At 43.4% G+C, this 22,950-nt stretch overlaps 1 protein-coding gene across 12 annotated transcripts in view; it reads left to right on the forward strand.

Moving 5' to 3' along the window:
* Ptprt (protein tyrosine phosphatase receptor type T) overlaps positions 1-22,950 on the forward strand; it is a 1,119,809-nt gene that overhangs the window by 407,858 nt on the left and 689,001 nt on the right. For all 12 annotated transcript variants that reach the window (XM_029473981.2, XM_029473985.2, XM_029473982.2 and 9 more), the window contains exon 6: positions 9,427-9,601. In XM_029473981.2, coding sequence (XP_029329841.1) covers positions 9,427-9,601 — 175 coding nt within the window. The remainder of the gene's footprint in view (positions 1-9,426; positions 9,602-22,950) is intronic.

A 22,950-nucleotide genomic window follows, 5' to 3' on the forward strand; every position in this document is an offset into this window, starting at 1 on the left:
CTCTGATATTTCATGCTTTACCTTCTCTGCTGCTCCTCACCTGAAATTTGCTGAAGATCAACAAATAGCTCAGGCTAAGGATGAAACTCCAGGTAGAGGGTTTCCCTCATGTGTGCTGAGGCCCTGGGTTCAGGGTCCTGCACTATGAAAGACGAATGGAAAACAACTTCATCTGTGCCTCCTGTCCTGGCTTCCTTCCTCCTTTCCCTGTGCAGCTCACCTTTGGCCCTGACAAACTCTGACCCAGAATGTCTCCCTTGTCTCCGTCTCTCTTTCCTGCTGTTTTCCTGTGTCTTTTCTCAGCCCATTCTCTGTGTATGCTTTTAGGATTAAGCCCAACTGACCTGGTTTTCTGCTTGGCCAGGAGCTGGGGTAGATCAGAGAGCACTAGGGACCAATCTTTGCCCCACCCCTCTTCTCCCTGCTCCCCTGAGTTCACCTTCCATTGGTGAAGATGGACCTTGAGCAAGGCAGCTAACTATTTCATCACAAGGTGAGAATGGTGTGGCTGGGGGCAGCAAGATCAGGAAGGCCAGGAGGGTTGCACGTTCAATAGGAGCAGTAACTTCAGAGGAAGGAGCCTCCCAGTGTAGTTTGGAATGGTGAAGCATTCACCATCAAAGGAGGCTATTGCTGGAAGATGGAAAACGTGAAAGCTCTTCCCAACCTGCTTGTCTTATCTACTTTGTTGTAGGCTTGAAGCCCCCCATGGGGCTTACACCAGTCCTCTTCTGAGTCTGCAGGAGCTCTGGACTCAGGCATCAGACCCAAATGAGCCGCTGGCCATGAATGCAGCGGGCCTTTGGAAGGGCTTCAGTACAGCTAATCAAAAATGATTTATGTCTACTTCTATTTCTTTTAACTTTTAATAAAGAATAATCAAAAGCTATTCTTTAGAGAGTGCCAAAAAGGTACAAATGTGCTCTTAAGAGAATTGATGGGCATGATTCTAGTAAGTTTCCAAATGTCATAGCGTTGCAGGGAGGACGGAGGGTAAAAAGAATATTCATTATGAGTGGATTGTAGGAATGTCACCTAAATATTTGCTGGCTGGGAGACTCCTGGAGCAATCAGACCATTTCAGCTGAAAATGTTGGACCTGATTATTTATTTATTTACTTACATTTTTTTAATATTTACTTCTGAAGCTCAAACTAGCTTGCAAGACACTGTATTAGAATATTTCCTATGTAGTGAGCATCCAATTTGTTGTGGAGAACAGGCAACATTTTCCCTTTATTAAAGACAGTATTGTCCTCATTCCTGCCAATTACAAACCAATTGCAAGCCTGGCTCCTCTCTCTGAAATAATGACAGCTGACAGCCCTTTTTTTTTTTAATTCCTTTGAGCTATGTCTTATCTCTTTGTGAAAGGAATAATGTCATGACACAAGAAATGAGCAGAGAGGGATCAGTAAAACAGTGAGGCCAGGATAGATACTTTGATAGTCATTTAGGAAGTGGGCAAGTGAAGTGTGCTCTATGAGTTAGGTAGGCCTCTTCTCTGGGTGGTCCCTAGACAGAGAGGTCCTGCTTGATGGTGAGTGTGTACTTGGCACAAGGATACCAAAGTATAAATATATCTAGGCTGTGTTCTTCAATGGAGCTGACTTACCCACATGAGATAAGCCCAGAGGAAGAGGAATATAAGCTGCTTTTACAGGGCAGAACAAGAGCAAGAGTAAGATGATAGATAGACAGACAGACATACTAACAGACAGATGATAGATAGGTAGATAGATAGATAGGTAGACAGATAGATGGTAGATAGATAGATTAGATAGGTGAAGAAAATGGCAGATAGATATATAGATATATAGATAGATGATAGATACATGACAAGTAGATGATAGACATATATGACAGATAGAAAGATGGTAGATACATATAGATAGATGAGAGACAGAGACAGAGAGACATTTATTTCTCAGGCAACTGTTACCCTTAGAGAGATGCTGATAAACATGAGGCTGAGCAGAAGGTCGTTTAGGCTGTAAGATCCTTTTGTTCTGTTCAGGACATGTATCCCACCCTTGGATAATCTAGTATATATGCCCCTCTCTAACCCGATGCAGCACCATTTACCTCAGTAATCAGACAGAATGTCCAATAACCTATAATCAGAACTTAGTCATCCTAAGGTCAGGAATGTGGCTGTGCATATTATCCTGGGCTGTGTTTAGCCTTCTCCTGAAGATGGGTGCCTTTGATCCTTTGATGCAGTAACAAAATGCTCAGCCCCAGGAATTGGTCCTAGATAGAAGGCAGCGTTTAATTTGTATGTTCTAGGGTATTATTTGCCCACTTGCTTTCCTGTGAAGGACTAAGGATGAGATTATCTTTCGAGTTCTTGAGCCCCAGACCAAGGTCAGTGGCACTGGCATCATGGCATCATTTGGGAAGCTATGGGAGATGAAAATTATTCAACTCCATCCCAAGCCTCTGGAATGACCTTGTATATGATCCTGATGGACACTGGAAACTGAGAAATATGGGTCTAGACTGATGGATTTGGGTTCAAAAAACATTATTTGCCTGTAGTTTTATCAGCTGCTATACCTTGATATTGTGACACCTGTATACACACACACACACACACACACACACACACACACACACACCACGCTCCTTCTTACTTGTGTGTTTCTGACTTAGAGACTTCAACTGGTTCCAGAAAACTAGACTGCTCTGCTTTTCACAGAGCAGTCATTTCCTGCAAGATGAAATGAGGTGCTTTTCAAACAAACAAAAGTACCCGGAATTTGCAAGGTCTATTTCCATTACAGAGCCATTGAGTCTGACTGTGCCTGTTACATACTGGACAGCAAACGGGTGCTGATGGTGAATGGCCTGTTCCTGGAATAGATCAGCAAGGAGGTGCAGCTCCTCCCTCAGGAAATTCACATAAAGCTGTGCTCTGCTGGGGCTCACAGCCCAGTTTCACTATACCTGGGAACTTGCTAAAAAAAAAAAAAAAAGAAGGATGCCAGGCCTTCTCACCAAACCGGACAATCCCAATCTGCAACTTTAATAAGGTCTCTCTACTCGAAGCTATATTTCTTGACTTCCCCTTCATCTTTAAGGTGGTTTCAAATATATTAGAGACAGAGGCTCACTCTATAGCCTAGGCTAGCCTCAGACACTCTGCTTTCTTGTGTCTTTCTTCCAAGTGTTGGGGACAGAAATGCTCTCCATTACATCTGCTTCATTGGGACTATTAGTTACTTATGACCCATGGCATACTTTATCAAGCATCAGGGTTAATCTGAGTTCCCAATTGATGAGGTCTAAGGCAGGGCCAGAGAGCCCATGTTTCTAGTTCGCAGGGGATGGTAATGTAAGCCAGTCTGAGCAGCAGCCATGAGAAACACTGTCATAGGCTATTCTAAAAGCAGGCCTCTTTCCACGCCCACCCTGTTTTTCCTCTGTGAAGCAGGCTATTTCGGAGCTCCCCTTCATGTTTATGTTTTTGCCTTTTTGTTGTTTTGCTGGAATCTTTACTCAGCCTGCATATTCCTCTGGGCAGAAATTATACCTTCCACACCCCACAGTCTCTCGTTTTCTGTTTTGTAAAATAATGAGTACATTTCCAGAGTGATTAATAATAGAATAGGGAAAGAAGAGAAAACTCCGAGTCCAAGCACCAATAAACAGCATCCGCAAATGGATATCAGCTGCAGGTCTCCTACACTCTTACACTGCTAACAAGTTCCCCAGAGCTACTGAGGTGGCCAGTTCAGGGACCACCCTTTGAGAACTTTTCCGGGGATTTTAAAAGGATGAAGTAATCCCCAGCTAGATGGTGAACACAGTGCTGAGTAAAAACCAAGCCCTCAAAGAGGCTATCCAGGGCCAGGTGTGGTAACACAACCATATTCCAGGGGTTCCAGGCTAGCAGCCTCATGAGCTAGAGATCAGGTTGGGCTATGTTATGTTAAGAGGCTAGCCTGGGCAATAGATGAGATGGCTTTAAGATCTTAAAAACACAATCATATTTGCTTGACTTCAGTGCTCCCATTAATCCTAAATTGAACAAAAATATTTATCCAATTTAGTTGTGCAATTTATGTGTGTGCTTGTGAGTGTGTGTGTGTGCGCGCACACGTGTATTAGGAAACAGTATTTCATTGTAGAATGTTTGAGTTTTCTGTGTGATCAATTTTCCTCCACAGTCAGTTTCCATTAAAACAAACAAACAAACAAACAAACAAAAACAACAACAAAACACTACCCAAGGAAGCAAAATATTCAGGTCTAAGGACTTGTAGGTTTCAAAGCAATGTTTATTGGAATCCAGGGGCATCGTGTGTAATTTACTGTAGGAGAGGGAAGAGGTAGGAATATGCCTGGTGCCATGGATGCTTTTACTATCTAGCCATATTTCTCATCCCCTGAGCCTGTGCATGCAAGCTACCTCTAGCTCCCCATCAGCCAAGGCTAAGTTCCCTCATCTTGTTAGGACTTAAAACTGGCCAGAAGTTCAAGTGTTGGCCCTTGGGCAACAGTTTTAGGCAGGGTGACATCTTTTTATTTTGAGAACATTTTCCTTTGGTGTATAGGATCTATAAGTTAGGCACACAAAACAAACATTCACTGGCAAGAAATTAAAAGGAAATATTTTAAATGCTTGGCACATATATGGTTTTATATTGAAGATGAAAGCAAATCTGAGTACTAATCAAGTGGATATGCTTACTAATTATTTCATAAAAAATTAAATCTTGGCTGAATATGTGACCCTCCAGGATGGAGAGCCTCTTCAATACTTTTCAGAGTCGACCAATATTTTAATTTTATAATTGACAATGATAAGAACTCTGCATGATATAAATATATAGTACAAAATAGCAGAAGTGTGTTTGGGGCCATTTCAGAAATTGTTGAATTTAATATTAAAACAAACAAACAAACAGCTCCTTAAGTCAGCTACTTGAATGACAGTTGTATCAGACATGGCATGGTCAATCCAAAAATGGCATGGTGACATGCACAGTGCCAAGTATTCATGCCATTATCTTGAATCTCAGTGTCTGAGGTGTTAGCCCATAGGCAATGTCTGTATACAGAATTGTCTTGATTGCCTAATGAAGGCCCCGTCTGAAAGTAGGAGTCACCATTCCCTGTTTTATACCCTGGACTGCAGAAGAATAGAAAATCCAGTTCAGTGATCAACAGGTATGCATTCCGTTTCTTCCTGCTCTTGACTGTGAATGTGACTGGCTGCTTTAAACTTCTGCCTGTGACTCCCTAATATGATGAAATTAATGCAGAGTTATGAGCCAGATAGACCCCTTCTCTCCTCTAAGTTACCATTATGTCAAGATGTTTTGTCACAGCAAAGGAAATGAAAGTAAGATGTTCCCTGTGTCAGTCAAGCCCGTGGACCTAGATTTCTGATTTTTTTCCCTTGTTTAACCAAATTCCCTTGTGTTATCTCCTTTGCATTCCCTATTTGGCATTTATCTGGGACTGTGACAGTAGCTGTGACATGTGATTCTTACACAGTCACCGTGTTTGAATCCCTTCTCCACATGGCCATAGCTTTGAAGACATTCAGGGCCCTTCTCATTGGAGTGTCTATGGCCTGGGCTTGTAGTACTTCTGTGATTTCTTCCTCTGGAGTCTTTGGTTCCTGCTTGTCTGTTTTGACCTTTAGCCTTAGCCTGCCCTTCCCTGCCTTGTCTGAGCCAGTCATACTACCATGCTCTGCCCATCAGGACTCATCCCTGAGTTTAACCTCCATTTCTCCTTGCCCACAGTCCATCACTGTACTATTTCTGCCTGGACTCTGGGCCCTCCTGCATGTCCCTGCCCTGCTGTTACCTGCTCCCAATATGACAAGTATGATTATCAAAAGGCCTGTTTTCCTGAGATTTTATAAGACAACCTGCAATTTCCTATCCTTCAGTGGGAGAAAGGTTCTCGGTTCAGGAGCTGAACAGAAAAAAAAAAGGTGGAAAAAAAAGTGAATGGTTCAGGGGAAGGCACTTAATCCTCTTCAGTTCTGCCAGAATCTGACATCATTAAGGAGATAAGTAAATAATATGGGAGGCAACATCAAGATAAAATGTAAATGTGCACAATGCAGCTTTTGCACTTAACCAGCCCTTTCTTTTAGTATTAGTTTCCCATCGTCCCTGAAATAAATTCTACAAACCTAACAGCTCAGAACAAATTCATTTCTTCTGCCATCATAGAGATGAGCAGTCAAAAAGGAGGTTCAGTGAGTTCTGCATATAGCATTGAGATGTTGGTAGGCTGTCTTCCTTGAAGATGTGCCCAGCCTGTGACCCCTAAGATTGTATAAGGCCAATGATAGCTATGAATGAAACCCACCACAAAAATGTAAATATAAAAATTGTGAGGATTTCACAATTGTTTTATATTTGCTTTCATTGTCCTTTTTTTTAATTTCAGAATATATTCATTTTTATTTCAAGGGTACAAGGATTTTGCCTTCATGTATGTTTGTGTATGCAGTACCTGAGGTAGCCAAAGGGGGCAGTGAATGACCTATAACTGGACTTATGGATGGTTATGATCTGCTGTAGGGGTGCTGGGAATTGAAGCCAGGTCCTCAGGCAGAGCTGGTGTTCTTACTTGCTGAGCCATCTCTCCAACCTTGATTGCACAGGTTTTTGAACATGAACTTTGTAGATGATGATGTTTTACGATGATGAAAGGTTGGACATGCTTGTAAGGGTCTGCAGAGACTCTGTTCCCCTTCTCTTATTATGTTACCCAGAGCCTCTGCTTTACCTCCTGACTCCCTCCTTCTGAAGAGAGTGAGTGGTTGCCTCCCTCTGATCTACCCTGCCATCTATACCTCCTCCTCTGATTCTCACTCACCTCCCCATGACTCCACCCCACCCTAATCCAACATGAGAACCCTGTGATTAATTGGTCCCAGGTAGATAACCCCAAATGACATTCCAACCTCAGCATCCTTCACTATGTCATCTTTCAAGCCTCTTTTGCCAGGTATGACTATATATTCACAGCTTCAGGATATTAGGTATGGGTGTCTTTGGGAGATATTATTCCACTGACAGCATTTTTTTTTTTTTTGCTAATTTCATGGTCAATTTGCAAAACTCTTGTAACACCAGAATATTCCTTTATGTGTTAAATGTTTCGTGTGCCATCTCATTTATTCCTTGCAGTGACCCCACTGGTGGTGGATTTTTGACAAATCCATTGTGTATGGAAGGAAAGAGAGGTGCAGAAGAGGATCAGGTTGGACATTATCTATCTAATCTTTCATCACAGAGTTTTCTGCATTACTATGGTATTCTTGCAGTGCCTTGATGAGAAAATGGGCAACAGGGACCCATTGGGTAACTTTATATCTTCTGAAGTTCATTCCTCACCTTTTCAAATCAGGGTTCAATTCTCCTATTTGCCAGCATCTTCTCTACATCCTTATCACACTGATGTGAAAGGTGTGTGTGTGTGTGTGTGTGTGTGTGTGTGTGTGTGTGTGTGTGTGTTTGGTAGCTTCTCATACCTGGGCCTAAGCTGTGTCATCTCTTGCAAGGATACCCCAAGGCATACACAGGTGATTGATAGCTACAGTCCTTGGTGCCTTCTGAACCTTCCATGGCTTTATTTTGGTCACTCTGGGTCATTTATGGCATGGGAGGAAGGCTACGGCCACCTCTCTTGCTGTCCTAACTTTCAAGAGTGACCTTATTTTAGTATTTGAAGTGTGGAGGCGATACATGTTTGAGACAGATGTCTTAAGGACGTTAAAACAGCAAATTGAAGGAAAGGCTTCCTTCTACTCTGCAGATTCGTTTGAAGCAGGTCCTTCCCTTTGGTGGGGTCATTGGTGACTCTGCTCCCTAATTCTTGGTTCACTGTATCCTTGTGACATTGACAATCCTCAGTTGTCTCATGAGTCACCATGCAGCTGATCAGGTGGCTGGTCCTGCCTGTAGCCATGTCCCCATCCTAACATGTCCCCAATGGGAGATAGGTTGTAAAAATGACATAAAAAATGGGTTATGGACATGGAGAAATTATTTACTTCATTAAAGAAGCAACAGAGATCACATGTGGAAAGACTTGGGGTTTGGGAATCATAAATTGTCAGGTTTCTCTAAATTAAACCAGACAATTAAAACCCTCCATTTCACTTTAGAGATAAAAATTACATTAAAGCAGGCAATGGAGAGAAAGTCTTAGGAGAAAGTGTTTGACTTGATGCTGGAAAGCCCGGATGAGGGACATGTTTGCTCTGCATATTTATTTAACCTCTATGACATTTGATTCTTCTGAGAAGAGCAGCAATAATACACACCTCAACAGGCTGCAAAGATTAAAATGGAGAATTATATAAAAGCACCCTGCTCAGGGTCTACCACATACTAGATACTTAGTAAATATCCACTCAAAATGCATCCACATGCATGCCTTACCAGTTATTATAGCTTGCTACTAAAAGAATATATTTAGCCCTGACCATCACACCTAAAACTCAGGTTGCTGAAGACAAACACCTGTGTGTATTTGCCACGATCTTGCAAATCTTGGTAAAGTTGTCACAGGAAGTGAATGGGGGTCTTGTCTCTTGGGGACCCATAATCTCAAGTGGGGAACAGTCATGGACCAGGATGTGTGGAAAGTTTGCACAACACAGAGAAGCATAGCTGGCTTTGAGATAGTGGTGTGAATGATGAGGGAACTTCCCAGAGATGAGAGTGAGCTGAACACAGACTTTCGGGGCAGGGAGGCTGTTCCCAGACACATAGAACATTCGAGGCAGAGGAGAGCACGAGGCAAAGAGGGGAGGTAGGCAATCCCCTATCTATAGTGACAGCCTGGTGCGGGTGGGCTCAAAGTCTATGGGTGGGTAAGATATTGATCACCAGCTGAGGAGTTCAAAGCCAGGCTGGTTGCTAGTGCTCTGCATGGGCTGGGGTTTGCTAATGTGTTGCAGTCTGTATTGGGGGAAGCACCGTGGACTCTGCTCATGAGATGAGGGGAAATAGGAGGGAGGAAGGTTAAAGGAATGCATCTAAGTCCAAATGTATGCCAAACAAGGAGCTGGGGTGATTAGCTGGAGCTTTTGTTCCAGATCCTTCCAATCAAGCATCCCTCTTCTCAAATCAGCTTCTCTCTTCCATCCTTTATATGTTTTGAGAAGAGGTCTAATTATGCAGGCTGCTCTCCATCTTGTAAGGCCCCTGTCTCAGCTTCTAGAGTGCTGGGTTGACCGACATGTGCTAGTACACTCAGTGGCTTAGACTTATTTGTTTATTTTTAGTCAGAACCATAGTTCAGGCGACATAGAAACTGTTTGTCAATCTGTTTCAAGAAAGTCTTGGGCCCCAGGAACATGCTAGGGTCGTGAGGTCTGTTGATGGTTTCCAGGAAGCCTGTGATGCTAAGATTTCTTCTCCCCTTCCCTTCCTGTATCCTCAGCAATGGAATGGCAGAGACACAGCCCTCATGGTCACCCGGGTGGTCAACCACAGGCGCTTCTCAGCCACAGTGAGTGTGGCAGATACCTCTCAACGCAGTATCTCCAAGTATCGCTGCGTGATCCGCTCAGATGGTGGGTCTGGTGTGTCCAACTATGCAGAGCTGATTGTGAAAGGTGAGTACCACTGTGCTACAACTTTCCCAAGTGGCTGTTTACAGGACCTTCTCTATTATTACGAAGCAAGCCCCTTCTCTTACCTGTTACTTCCGTCTTCCCCCAACAGCTCAAGACAGGTTCCCCATCACTGATCTCCCTAACACTATCTGCGCGCGCGCGCGCGCGCGCACACACACACACACACACACACACACACACACACACACACACAGAGGCAACCTCCAAATTTGACTTAAATTTATTTTTCAGATCAAGATAAACACATGTCCTTTGTGCTTTAGTGATGTTCCACTGAAATGTTTGTGAGGGGTTTTAACCGGAAGTGCCGTATAATGGCAATATTTCAGAAAGCCTTTTGAAATGATGATCCTAACCTCCCAGATGGTCTTAAGTGGATGGTTATCAGTTTTCTTGTGCTTATTTGCCTTGAAAAGTTGACTTCAAGTTTCTGGCAAACTTGGTGTTTGAGAAGGTCGCGGAACCTTTAGGATGCAGAGCCTTGCTAGAGGAAGTACGTCACTGGGGTCAGGCTTTGAGAGGCCATAGCCTCAGCCTTAGCTAACTACTAGTTTGCTCTCTCTTCTTTGTATTTATAATTAAAGGTGTGGTTTCTCATCTCCTGGCTCTGCCAGCTGCCATACCCTGCCCCCCACCAGTCAGGACACCCCTCCTATGACCTCAAGCCCGATCAAACTTTTCCTTTCTTAAGTTGCCTCTGATCACATGTTTATCACATCAACAGAAAAGTAACTGATACAAATACCATCCAATGCATTTTCCTCCTTTTAAAATTACTTTTAATTAATTAATTAATTTATTTATTTATTTATTTTACAGTCCAATAGTTATCTACCTTCTGGTCCACCCTCCCAAAGTTCCTCATTTTATTTCTCCCCCACCCTGTCTCCAAGAGGATGTTCCCACCCCCTCATCCCACCCTTCCCCATCTCTGCCAGGCCTCCCTACTCACTGAGGCCTCAAGTTTCTCAAGGTTTAGGCTCATCTTCTCCCACTGAGGCCAGAACAGGCAGACCTCTGGTATATATGTGTTGGGGGCCTTGGACCAGCTAGTGTATGCTGCCTGGTTGGTGGCTCAGTGTCCAAGAGATCTCAGGGGTCCAGGATATTTGAGATTTCTGGTCTTCCTATGGAGTTGCCCTCCTCCCCAACTTCTTCCAGCCTTTCCCTACTGGGGTAGGGAACCACAGGTGTCAACCACAGGGACCAACAACTTCAGTCCATTGGTTGGCTGTAAATATCTACATCTGCCTCAGTCAGCTGCTTGTTGGGACTCTTGGAGGACAGCTATGCTAGGCTCCTGTCTGTAAGCACCCCATAGGCCCAACTTGGGATCCATCTCAAAGAGAGGCTCCAAGAGCTGACACTATTACTGATGCTATGACATCTTCCTCTTTTCAAAGGTCTCCATCCCCATAGTTGTTAAGCATGTCCAGGTGTTTCTGTTTTGGTATTTCTTTCCTTGAGTGAGCAACAATTATTGTATCTGCACAGTCCCTCCACCCCCAATTTTTTTTGTATTATACAGAACCAGATTCTTTCCTTAGATCAATTTCTCAGGAAGTTGAGTTGGTAGGCCAAAGCATATGAACATCTTTATGGATTTTTCTTCTCTGTACTGCAGTACGAAGAAGGGCTTGATGGTTTATGCAGGCAGCAACAGTGTATGAATGTATTCATTTGATCACTGCTATGTTCACTGATTAAAATTTCAGTATAGCAATATTTAGTGAATGGAATAATGAACCCGTTCATATTATGCCAGCTGTAGAATAATACCTGCTGTGTTGGAAGGGAGGGAAAAAATTGCTTGATTCTCAGAAGACAATGAGTTTCTGCTGTTGCTGTTGCTTTGTTTTTGTTTGAGCGTGGGTTGGTGGACAAACTTTGCATCCTCTTGGCTGGGTCTGTTTCACTGGTGGCTGTAATGGGATCCAAATGGAGATCCCTGTCTGGACCCCTGGACCCTCTCTTCTGACCTGTCTTGACTCTAGGTGAATATCCAAGTGGAAGATGATGTAGTGTCACTTACATCACCTTGCCTCCTTTCCTGCAGCGATGGTTTCGGTTGATTGTCAGTTTGACAGGCTCTAGAATCATCTAGGAGACAAGTCTCTGGCTGTGCCTATCAGGAGTTGCCTTTAGGATGCACCTGTGAGGCATTATCCATATTGAGTCAACATGGAGAAGATATGTTAACTGAAGACAGCGTTGTTACATTCACTGAGGTCCTGGAGTGGATAAGAAGGAGAAAGTGAGTCCCCTCATTGTTTCCATCTGCCTCATGACTGTGGATGAAATGTAACCAGCTGCCTCAAGTCGCTGCTGCCATGACTACGTATCAGGATGGACCTCACTCTGGAACCAAACAAAACCCTCCTTTACATAGATTTTGACAGGGCATCTTATCATAGTACAGAAAGTAGATAATTCACCTCCATAGCTCATATAACACTTCACAAGAGCCACTTCCCTCTGCATATTCTTCATCTGTCTCCCTTTTGGGACCTAAGCTCTGGTAGAGGGAGGGTGATATCTGGACTCCATAAGTTGTTCCCACTCAAGGGTTATCCCTAGCATGGGTTCTATGCTCACTGGACCTGGGAAGTTGCTAATGTTTGACTAATTTCATCTGCATGGTCCCATCAATTCATGAGTCTCAACCTTCAGATTTCTGTGGTCTGATTGATATGTGAGTGAGTTATTGACTTCAGCAGGCATTTATTTCATTACCAGAATGTTATGAACCTTTAAGCCGAAGATCAACAAATAAGGTGGTCATGAACAAAATAATACAACAAAAAAGCACCTTTAAGTTCATTCACGGGAAGTGCCATTAATGTATAAAAGAAGCCAGCACTTTGATAATGTTAGGCTTAGATCTTTGCCCCCTCCAAGCCCCCAGCCTCATGAGATTGATTCATGTGACATAGTGGCCTTTGCAAGCCTTTCAAATAGTCCATGAATGTGTCATTTCCTGAGTGGTGGCCAGAACCACTCACTGTGCTTTTTCAAGGTTGATTTCCCACTCTGCTATGGGAGCCTTGCAGTGGAATGCCTTATTCTCTTACATTTGCTACCATCTTCCAGGCACCTTGCATATACCTGCTTGGCATTAAGTGGAGGTGAGGGGGCGGGACAGACTACAGGAGTCACTGCTGCACCCCCAACTTTTTATACTAACAGAAAAATGCTTGCTCTGTTCTTTCCCCGAGTCTTCTAGGGGGAAGTGGTGTGGGGGAGAGTGATAATTCATAGGCTGCTGGGGCAGGGGGCTTGCAGAAGCAAGACTACCTAGGCCTGGAGAGGTGGCCATGGGAACAGTGCTCTGTCTTCTGTTGGCTGTGCTAACTGAGGCTTAGTTAAGGCAAGGTGGCAGGTATCAGCTCTGGTCCCAGATGTATTGACCGAGTACGACAATGTGGCCCAGAAGCTATTGCTACTTCCTAACTCCCTTTCCATGCTCTCTCCTTTGAGATATGCTGGGGAGACCCTATGGCATCCCCACAGCAGACAATGGTGCACTGGGACTTTCTGTAATCTGACCCCCTTTAATGACACCTTGATGAAATTCATCCACTTTTTTGGCACAGGATTTCACATTTTTTTAGTGCCTCTTTCCCGCACATTTTAATGTTGAGTGGGTGATAAGCCATTTGCTTGGTCCCATGAATCCAGAAGAGTCCCTTCACATATGCTATCTCATTTTATCTTAATTTCAGGTGTGCATACTAATTTTATTTCAACTTCTTTGTTCTCTGGGAAAGCCATCTCAGCAGGGGTGAGGAGCTGAGGGCCACTCTAAGGGGAAAGCTGAGGTTAGAGTTGAGTCTGAGGTGTGCCGCCTTACTTATATTGGAGGGCCTAGGAATTGGGGCCTCATTGGCTCCTGGTATCACAATGTTATAATCAGTGCCACAGGGGTGCAGGCAACAGGGGAGGAGGAGATGTCTCTGCCTTCACACAAGAAATGAGAGGCAAGGTCACTCACTGGTAACCGTAGGAAGCCAGTCAGCCTGCAGTGCTTGTCCAGTAGCTACTTGAAGGCAGAGGATGAGACAATTTGAGGCCAGGGTCTTATGAAGAAGGCCACTCCCCACTAAAATCTTTAGCCTTGGCTGAGTCAGTGGCCTACATGCTGTTGGAGCAGTAGTCCACATTGTCATCCCTCCTCTTGAGTGGTGACAGATTTCACTTATCACACAGACAGCCTGAGGAGTCAGGCATGAACATCCAGCTGTGGATTTCTTCCACATACACAGTAATGTCTGAGTCAAGATGCCTCACTTGGAATCCCCGGCCTATCTTGATCCATCGCTGTGACTTGGAACATGATATAAGCCTCTTAAGGCCTTAGCAGATACATCTGGAAACAGGGTTATAAGATTTTCTCCCTGGGAGGATGTCGTGAGGGAGCAGTGAGATGATCAATGCAGAAGTCTTAGAGCTGTCTGATACTTGTGCTCTGAGAAATGAGCAAATGAATGGCACATGAGGTCAGTGTCCCCAGGTAAGGACATGAAGGACTCAGTGAGTGGGACTGGGCATCTCACCCAGTACCTCCGTTGCTTTGGAGATATCATTTAAGGCTGTTGCTTAATCCCCATGTAGTAATACTTGAGCATAAGGAAAGAGGGAAGATGTATTAAAATGTAGCCAGGGAGCATCAGTGTTAGATGCTCTTAAGTCAGAGTTCTCTGGGTCCTCTCTAGTGTCTACCTTTGGCTGATGAGTCACAGAAACTCAGGAGATGGTCCTTCTGTCACGAACATCACCTGGTTACATGGGCCACCTTTTATGCTTTATGTCATTCATTCAAACTCTGCAAGCTAGCATACCCTCATGTTGCTTGGCTCACCCAGTATCCGAGCAGAGTGAAAATCACAGCCTTGGAAGACTGCAGACTAATCTTAGCGGTGGGTAGTATCAGCATTCACTAGGCAACTCAGTCCGAAATGAAAGCAAATTGGAATTACTTAATTCTGAAGAGCTGTTTATTGAGTTGTGATAATGTACTGGCTATATGTTAGATTACTCTGTAATTGAGGTTTCACTCAGTTGACAGCCCATCCTGTGCCTACCTGTTCCAGGCCACTGCTCATAAATGTTCGTATTCTCCCCTACCTGTTTCTGAGCTTGCCTGTGTTGTCCATGCCGTGGTATTTTGCTTGGCTAAAGGACATGGCTGTCCTAAACCAGAGTTACTCAGCTGCATTCTAATAGTCACACATTGGTAATTTTTAAATGTGGTATCCAAGCCCATTTAATATCCTTCCAAGTGCTCAGAACATTTCACTATGGAGTTAGTGTCTCTAAAAAAATGAGAGGTATGTGTGGATCATCAGGTGAGTCCAACTGGGACATAATGGTTGAGTCACGATTAGGGACTGCAGATTAGAACACACCTAAACTTCAATTTTGGCCTTAGTCTCTGCTGCCTGTGGTGACTTCAGTTAGAACTCACATTTACTCCTGGCCCCATTTTCCTTATCTATACTATAGGATACATTATTTATCTGATGGGTTCCATCTTAGTCTGTGTCCTATTGCTGTGAAGAGACACCATGGCCAAGGCAACTGTTATAAAAGAAAACATTTAATTGGGGCTGGCTTACAGTTTCAGGGATTTAGTCTATTATGACAAGGCACATGCTAGCTTGTAGTCAGACTTGTTGTTCAAGAAATAACTGAGAGTTCTACCCCTGGGTCTATAGACAGCAAGAAGAGAAAGAATATGGGCTTGGCTTGAGCTTTTGAAAACCTAAATGTCCACCTCTAGTGACACACATTCTCTAATGAGGCCACACTGCTTGATCCTTTCAAATAGCACTATTCCCTTGAGACCACGCATCAAAATGTATGAGTCTGTGGGTGCCACTCTCATTCTAACTACCACAGCTCCCTGGGCCCGAGAGACAATGTCACATGTATAGACCCTAGCACTAGGTAAGTACCCACAATATTATGTCTGTTATTATCAACAATTTTATTTTTTGCCATTTTTAGGAGACATTGCCCAAAGGCTCTGGCCATTGTTCCTTGTCCTGGCTTAAGGGATGCTGTTCCAGAGTGTGGAGATTTCAACTTAAATTGCATTTAGGACTCACTCTTCTGAAAGAGAGAGGACCAAGGTCATCAGATGCAGCTTGTGGGTGGATGTCAGAGGCAGAGCTGCTTTACCTACAATGTTCAGGATTGACTTGTTTATGTTGTCTTCTTCTTTAAATATTGCTTTTCATGCTTAAAAGCTTCTTCAAGATGTTTAAAGATTCTCTACATCTGAAACTAATCATCTTGCATCCTGGGCTGGTGACAGTGGGCTATATGTTTTAAGCATGTTTTCTCTGCAGCTGGCTGCCCTCTTATCTTAGTCTATTTTGCTCATTTACTACTCTTGAGTCTGTGTGTTAGTCACTGTTTTATGAAGATAAACCATGCTATGAAGAGACACCATGACGATGGCAACTCTTAAGCAGGGATGCATTTAATTGGGGCTGTCTTATAGTTTCAGGGATTAGATCATTATCATCATGTTGGGGAGCATGGTAACATTAAGGTGGTCATGATGTTGGAGAAGTAGCTGAGAGTTCTCCAACCAGATCTGCAGGGAACAAGAAGAGAGGCATTAGACCTGGGTAGGCTTTTGAAACCTTAAAGCCCAGCCCCAGTGACACACTTCCTCCAACAAGGCCACACCTCTTAATCCTTTCAAACAGTTCCACTCTCTGGTGACTAAGCATTCAAACATATGACCCTATGTGGAGACCATTCTGTTTGAACCCAATCTGCATACACTTGAGTTCATAGCTATACTTGGAAATCTGGGATGACTGAAGCTGTTGACTCCTTATCATCTTCTTTTTAGTTACTATTTATTGCGTCAAGAACATGTCAGATGCTATGATACGTTTGTGGTGTGACTAGACGACACATGCAAACTTACAGCACTTATCATGGAGTTATCAGGCACCTGTTACATGAGCTTAAGCATCTTCACAATAACCCTCTGAAGCAGGCTGTTAATAACCCTCTCTATAAATGAAAGGAGCAAAGATGAATATTTCTCAAGCTCACATAACTTTCAAGTGACAAATGTAAGCCTGCCTATAGCTCCCCCTTCTGCTTCACATTTCCTACAAAATCCAGAATGGTAGGTCCTGTAACACAACGTGAAGTGAGCAATGCAGTCCTGAAAAGGGTGGGAGGGAGGCTCTGAGTCGTCCCATAAGTGATGGATCCTGTGGCTTTGGCAAGTGTGTGGACAGAGATAGGCTGGGTCAGTTTTGAAACACTACAAGCAAGAATCAAATAAAGAGATATGCAATGGTGACGTGTTTGGGTGTGGCAATGAAAGTTCTTTGCATCTGCATAAGAGCTGGAGCTTTATTCTAATAGAATCATGGGACTCCAGGGCACCCACATGCATGGTTCACAGACAGTATACCACCATGAAGCAAAATCTCTGCATTTACTCTGCATTCATCCGTGGACCTGCCTGTGCACAGTGGCTAGCTTTTCCAGTAAGGTGTTCTCAGGGGCAGTACATGGGGGATGGGATGTCTAGAGTAAGATTAGGAGCTTGTGGGTGAATTCAAGACACTATTGATTTAGCATTTGAACAGAGAAATGCCACCCAATAAAGGGGGCATTGGCCCCTCTAGACCCCTGGGTTTCAGTTTTCCTGGAGAGAGAGTGTGGGTTTTAAAGGTAAGACCTCATAGGAGGCTGGAACATTGGTATTCTTCCCAAGTCACTAGTTGAGGACTCCTTCTGTGGATGCTGATGCCCTGGATACAGGTCCCCTCTGCATTTTGGAGAAAGTCTGGTTTAATTGAGAATGAGATATGAGAGTGAGTAAGTCAGCCGAACACACGGAAATAAAAAGGTCTGTGATATGGGAATGGGACACAGATATTCTCCAGGGACTCCACAGTGTGTGTGGCCTCCTGAAACATCCAAAGCTGCTGGCTGTTGCTCCTCAGTGAGAGCAACTACAGAGAACAAATGCACGCTAGAAGAGGTAATGCCAAATGCTTCCATGGGTGTGTTCTTGGAGCCACTGGAGCACTACAAAACCTCCCTTTGAAGGACACATTTTTCCCCCGTGGCAGTAGTCAGAGGCAACAACAACAACAATAAAATTATCTAGGGTCTAGTGACCCAGAGGCCAGGCTTGGGGGTTCAAAGATTTGGGCTGGGGTCTAGCTTCATTCCTATGTCTGTATAGAAACCACCACCCTCCACCATCTCTGTCCTTCCATGTGCTAGAGCAGATTGGCAAGCTTCTGGCATAGGGCATGCTGCTGTCTATCCTCACCTTCTGGGGGCATCCAGCCTCTGTTGTAACTCCCTCTACTGCCATAGTAAAAGCAGCTATAGGGAATATGCAGATGAAAATATACAGGCCCGTGAGTCCCAAAACTTTCTGTCTAGAGACAGGAAGAGGGCTAGATTTGTCATGCCCCATTCTGTTCAGCTGCAAGAATATTCCAGCTGCCTTCTTGCTTGAATCTTACCTGACTGAGGTCTGCTTTTCCTGTAGCACCCTTAGTGATAATTTGAAAGCAAATTTTACATCCTTCAGAGTTGAGGAGATGACTCACTCATTAAAGTACTTGTCATGCAAGTGGCAGGGAACTAAGTTCAAATCCCCCACGACATATATAAAGGCCCGCAATGATGACACCTGTCTATAATCCCTGAACTTGGAAGGCAAAGACAGGAGGATCCCTGGAGCATATTGGCCAGATAGCCTACCTGAATTGGTGATTTACAGGTTGAATGAGAAGACTTTGTTTCAGAAAATGAGGATGAGTGTGATGGAGGAAGATACAAGTTGCTGATCAGCTGCACACACTCACACATAAATATAATACACCCTTACACACACACACATATATACCCATACACACAAACACCCATACACACACCCCCATACACACACACACACACACATACACACACACATATACACACACACATATACACACACACATACACACACTCACATATATACACACACATACACACACACCCATGCATACCACACACCCATACACACATACCCATACACACACACACACACACACACACACACACACACACACATAAACACAGTGTATACCAAACACCACATCACCCTTAGCAGTTTATATCATACGCAGAACATAGTTTATGCTGTTTGCCATGGCCTTTAGGTCAGACTTCTGCCTCTTTGTCTTCTGAACCCCAGTTGCACATTAGTCTCCTTACCCCTTCTCTAATACACTGATTCATCTCTTCACTGAAAGATAACAAGCTGGTTCTGACCTCAGGACCTTTGTACTTGCTTTCCTCTTTGCCAGAAGTACTGTTTTCTTTCTGGTAATTAGATAACTCCCTTGTTTTGTTCACACTGACCTCTGCCCTGGCAGCAGCCTCTCAGAGAGGTCTCTGACTGCCTTCTCTAACAAAGCACTCACCCCACTTTCAGCTCTATCTTCTGCAGCTTTAACCCTTTATGCTAAACTTCGGCTTCCTTTTGCATGTGAGAATCATTGCTAAGCAAAATATCTAAGATAATAACATGTCAAAAGAAAAAAAAAACTTTGTCTCAAAATCTATTGCTTGGGACTTTTTGGTGGAGTGTTGAAAGGCCATGGTAGGGCTTTCTAGAAAGCCCTCTCTGGAGACACTTCTCTCTTGCAATTCCAAAACTCTCTCTGGATAGCTAATTTTTTACAGATCAAATGTCCAGTCTTTTATTTACATATCAATTCAGTCATTACCCCAGGTTCCTTTTGATTATCCTGAGTCTGCATCCCATGACCCCAACCCCTTGATTCTTAGAAAGAGACAGCAAGCACATTTTTTTTTTAACATTGTAACTGAATTCAGATATTTGTCTGCCCTTGTCATAACAGACAATGAGCTAGCTGGGTGGGTTCCTGTCCTGAGATTACCATTTCTCCCATGACTGGGCCCAACCTAGCTCTGTCCCAGGCTGACCTTGAACTCAGGAATCTGCCTGCTTTTGTAACTTTTGTATTTTTCTTACAAGCTGGCTCACAGTGCAACTGCCTCTGTTCTTTTAGGTCTGTGAAGCTCCTCATATAATTCCTATTACATCCTTATATTTTACATAGTTGAAAAACTATATATTCTTGAACTCATGTTTTCAGAATTCTTTCCCACAGCCTTAAGAGCTGTCCTGAAGGTCTCAGTATTTACCATTTTGCTAAGGAATATAGACACACCCTTGCCTTCTGGACTCTTGCTGTCTTTGATTATCATGGAGTCATTAACCTTGGAGGGGAGAATATTTCTCTCAGGAAAAACATAAAGCTACACACACACACACACACACACACACACACACACAAGCCTTATGTGCATAGCAATCATCAACTCCATTGGAGGCTTATGCCCTGCTGTCTCTGTTCCAGGGGCAGTAACCATGTTGCACTATCCTTTCCACATGGTCAAACAGGAATCAGCACATATTGCTCACTTAATGGTCAGGAAGCAAAAGCAGAAGAGACTAAGGTCCTGTAGTTCCCTGGATAGGAAACCCTAGATGACCTTTTAGCCTGCTTTAGTTACTTTTGTATGACAATGGTCAAAGGTTCAACTGAAGAACTAAAGGAAGTATTTGTCTTAGCTCATATTTGCAGAAAGCTTAATCTACAATTTCTTGATCTTATGTCTTTGAGCAAAATACCATAATAGTGGCAGAGTATGTGGCTAAGGGAATCCTTCATGATAGACAAGAATCAAAGAAAAGAAGCTAACTAGAGAAAGTAAGTAACCAGAGAAAGATAAGGATTCCCAAGGTCAGGTTTACCTTTACATACATCCTCCAATGGCCCAACCTTGTTATTTTCCACCACTTCTTAATGTATGATTCCATTGAATTATGAATCCTACTAATCCATTTAATAGGTCACAGATCTCTGATCTAATTGTCTTTGAACTAGGGTTCTGCTGTAGATAAAGTAGAAGAGGGCTCTACCTATCTTCTAGGCATTTCAGTTTCAGGTCAACTTGACAGTAGTAACCATTACAGACTTCCCAGTAGGCTTCCTCTTTTAACAGTCTCACCACTTCCCAACAGATCCATCTTAGGGACCACATTGGTTTTTAGGGGGAAAACATTGGCATTTAACATCAGGACTGTGGTATATGCTGCTCATATCTTCTGCTAGAGCACAGGTCCTTAAAGCAAGAATCTGTGTGAGTCCAGATTTCTGCTGGTTCTACCATACTGAGACAGTACCTGGCACATGGGGACACCCACGCATCTGACCACGGAATGTTCCAAGTCACAATCTATGAGCCTGAAGCTATACTAGGGGCACTTCACCATCCCTTCTTTATATTATTTTTATTAAAGTTTGATCTTATTTTTGATTGACACATGAGAACTGCACATTATATATGGAACCCAGTGAGACGTCTGAGTGTCTGAGTGTGTTTACCTTGAGGGGGTACGTATTACCTTAATTGATAAGAGATGTTTCCTTCCTTCAGAGTCTCTCCTTGTTTAAACTCCATTCTGTCTACCCCCGAGGAAGCTGTATCTCTTTTGCAGCTATCTTGCTTCTCTGTCTCTTTTGCTTTAAGTTTGCATTTCCTCCAGTAGAACCTGCAAGCTTTGGAATGCCCTGTTTTTTCCTTATGGCTTCCCTTTGATCTACACTGGCTGTGATTTGGAGCCTGAGTCCACCTCCTCCAGTCATGCTAATTATACAGGCCCATCTATGGCCATTAGATCATCCTATTTTAAAGAAAAAGGTTCTGGGCCCTCTTTAGTCCCCTTTAAGGGAAGACTACCCATTTCCTCAGGAGTGCTTCATGTGCAAGCATGTGTATCCAGTCCAAGTTAAACCTGAAGGTTGGATATCTTTTCACATTGAGCCACCCTCTCCTAGCCTCCCACTTCCTGCCAGTCCTCAGAGAAGCCTTAGCAGCCTCATCCTCTTTGTAGACTTAGTTTTCTATATGATAGTCTTCTCAGGCTTCCATCACATCCTTGCTTTGATGGATGCTTATATGATCCCTTATCTTAGTTGTCATACCAAAATGCATAAAAAGAAGTCTGAGGCCATGGTTTCAGACTATGATCCAACTCTGTATTTGCTATATTAATTGGAAATTTGATTCCATGATTCCCTAAACATAAAATGGAATAGAAGACTAGCTTTCTTATATTGGAGAGAATGGCCACATAGAGAGAGAGTCTAGGCAAACATGGTTCTGTGTGTCTGTGTCTGGCTCTATGTACATCTGTCTGTCTATGTCTCTCTCTCTCTCTCTCTCTGTCTCTTTCTGTGTGTGATGCTTGTCTTTGTCAGTTACATCATCTCCACATTCCCCAGCTGCCCCACCTCAGCCTCTCACTTTCTTGCTCTTGATAACATCCCTATTAGCTTTTCATAGGAAGAGAGAAATGGCAGATGGAAAAAGAGTGAAAAACCCAACTTGAACATATGTGTGTGTGGGAAACTAACAGGGAGATATCTATGTATATTGTACTCTATACAGGCACAGAGACCAGCTTATTTTAAAGAAGCGAAAATGTGGATAAATAAAACCTGACAAGTATTGGTTCCCTTGAATTATTTTGACTACTTCATCAGCTGCATGCTGATGTGTTGAATTAACAGTTTTAACGCATTTGGAAATTAAATCAAATGGCAGTTGCATTAAATCCTCATCCACTTGGAACATTACCCTCCCGTGTTCAAATGGAAGACTGATGGGGGCCAGGGAATGAGCTACAGAGGCTGCCCTTGGCTGGCATTTGTGGACCCTCGATTGTGCACTAGCCACTTTGCTGGCTATCTGCACATGCGATTTTATTTAACCTTCACTGTAGTCTTGAATTGCACATGAAGATGCTGAGTTCCTGCTAGTCAGTCTCATGAATCACAAAATCTAGGTGTGCCCACATAGTGATATCACAGACAGATTAGATTTCCATACCTGGGACCGGGAGTCCTAGTGTCTATGAGTGCAATTCATATATACTATCAAATATCTATCTCTCTTACAGTACATAGCATAACTCTGCAGGGAAGAATGGTGCAGGCCCATAGGTCTAAGAGACAGCGGGAAAACATTGGCCCATACCAACTCCATGGGGAGATTTCTTTATCCCTGATGTTTTGGTGTTGAGTTTCAGTCCTGTGGCCTCTGGCCAGAAGTGGTATACAGTGTGGGGAAGGGACAGTGGAGCTGGTTACCTATAAGGAAGTTATTCATCTTCCTTGAGCCCAAGTCTTTCTATTTATTCTGATTTGAGACCTTAGCTTTCACTTTCCCATTTTCCTACTAAATACCCATGAAGG

Source organism: Mus caroli, unplaced genomic scaffold (genome assembly GCF_978045245.1).
Source record: "Mus caroli unplaced genomic scaffold, Mus_caroli_1 scaffold_2, whole genome shotgun sequence".
Lineage (NCBI taxonomy): Eukaryota > Metazoa > Chordata > Mammalia > Rodentia > Muridae > Mus > Mus caroli.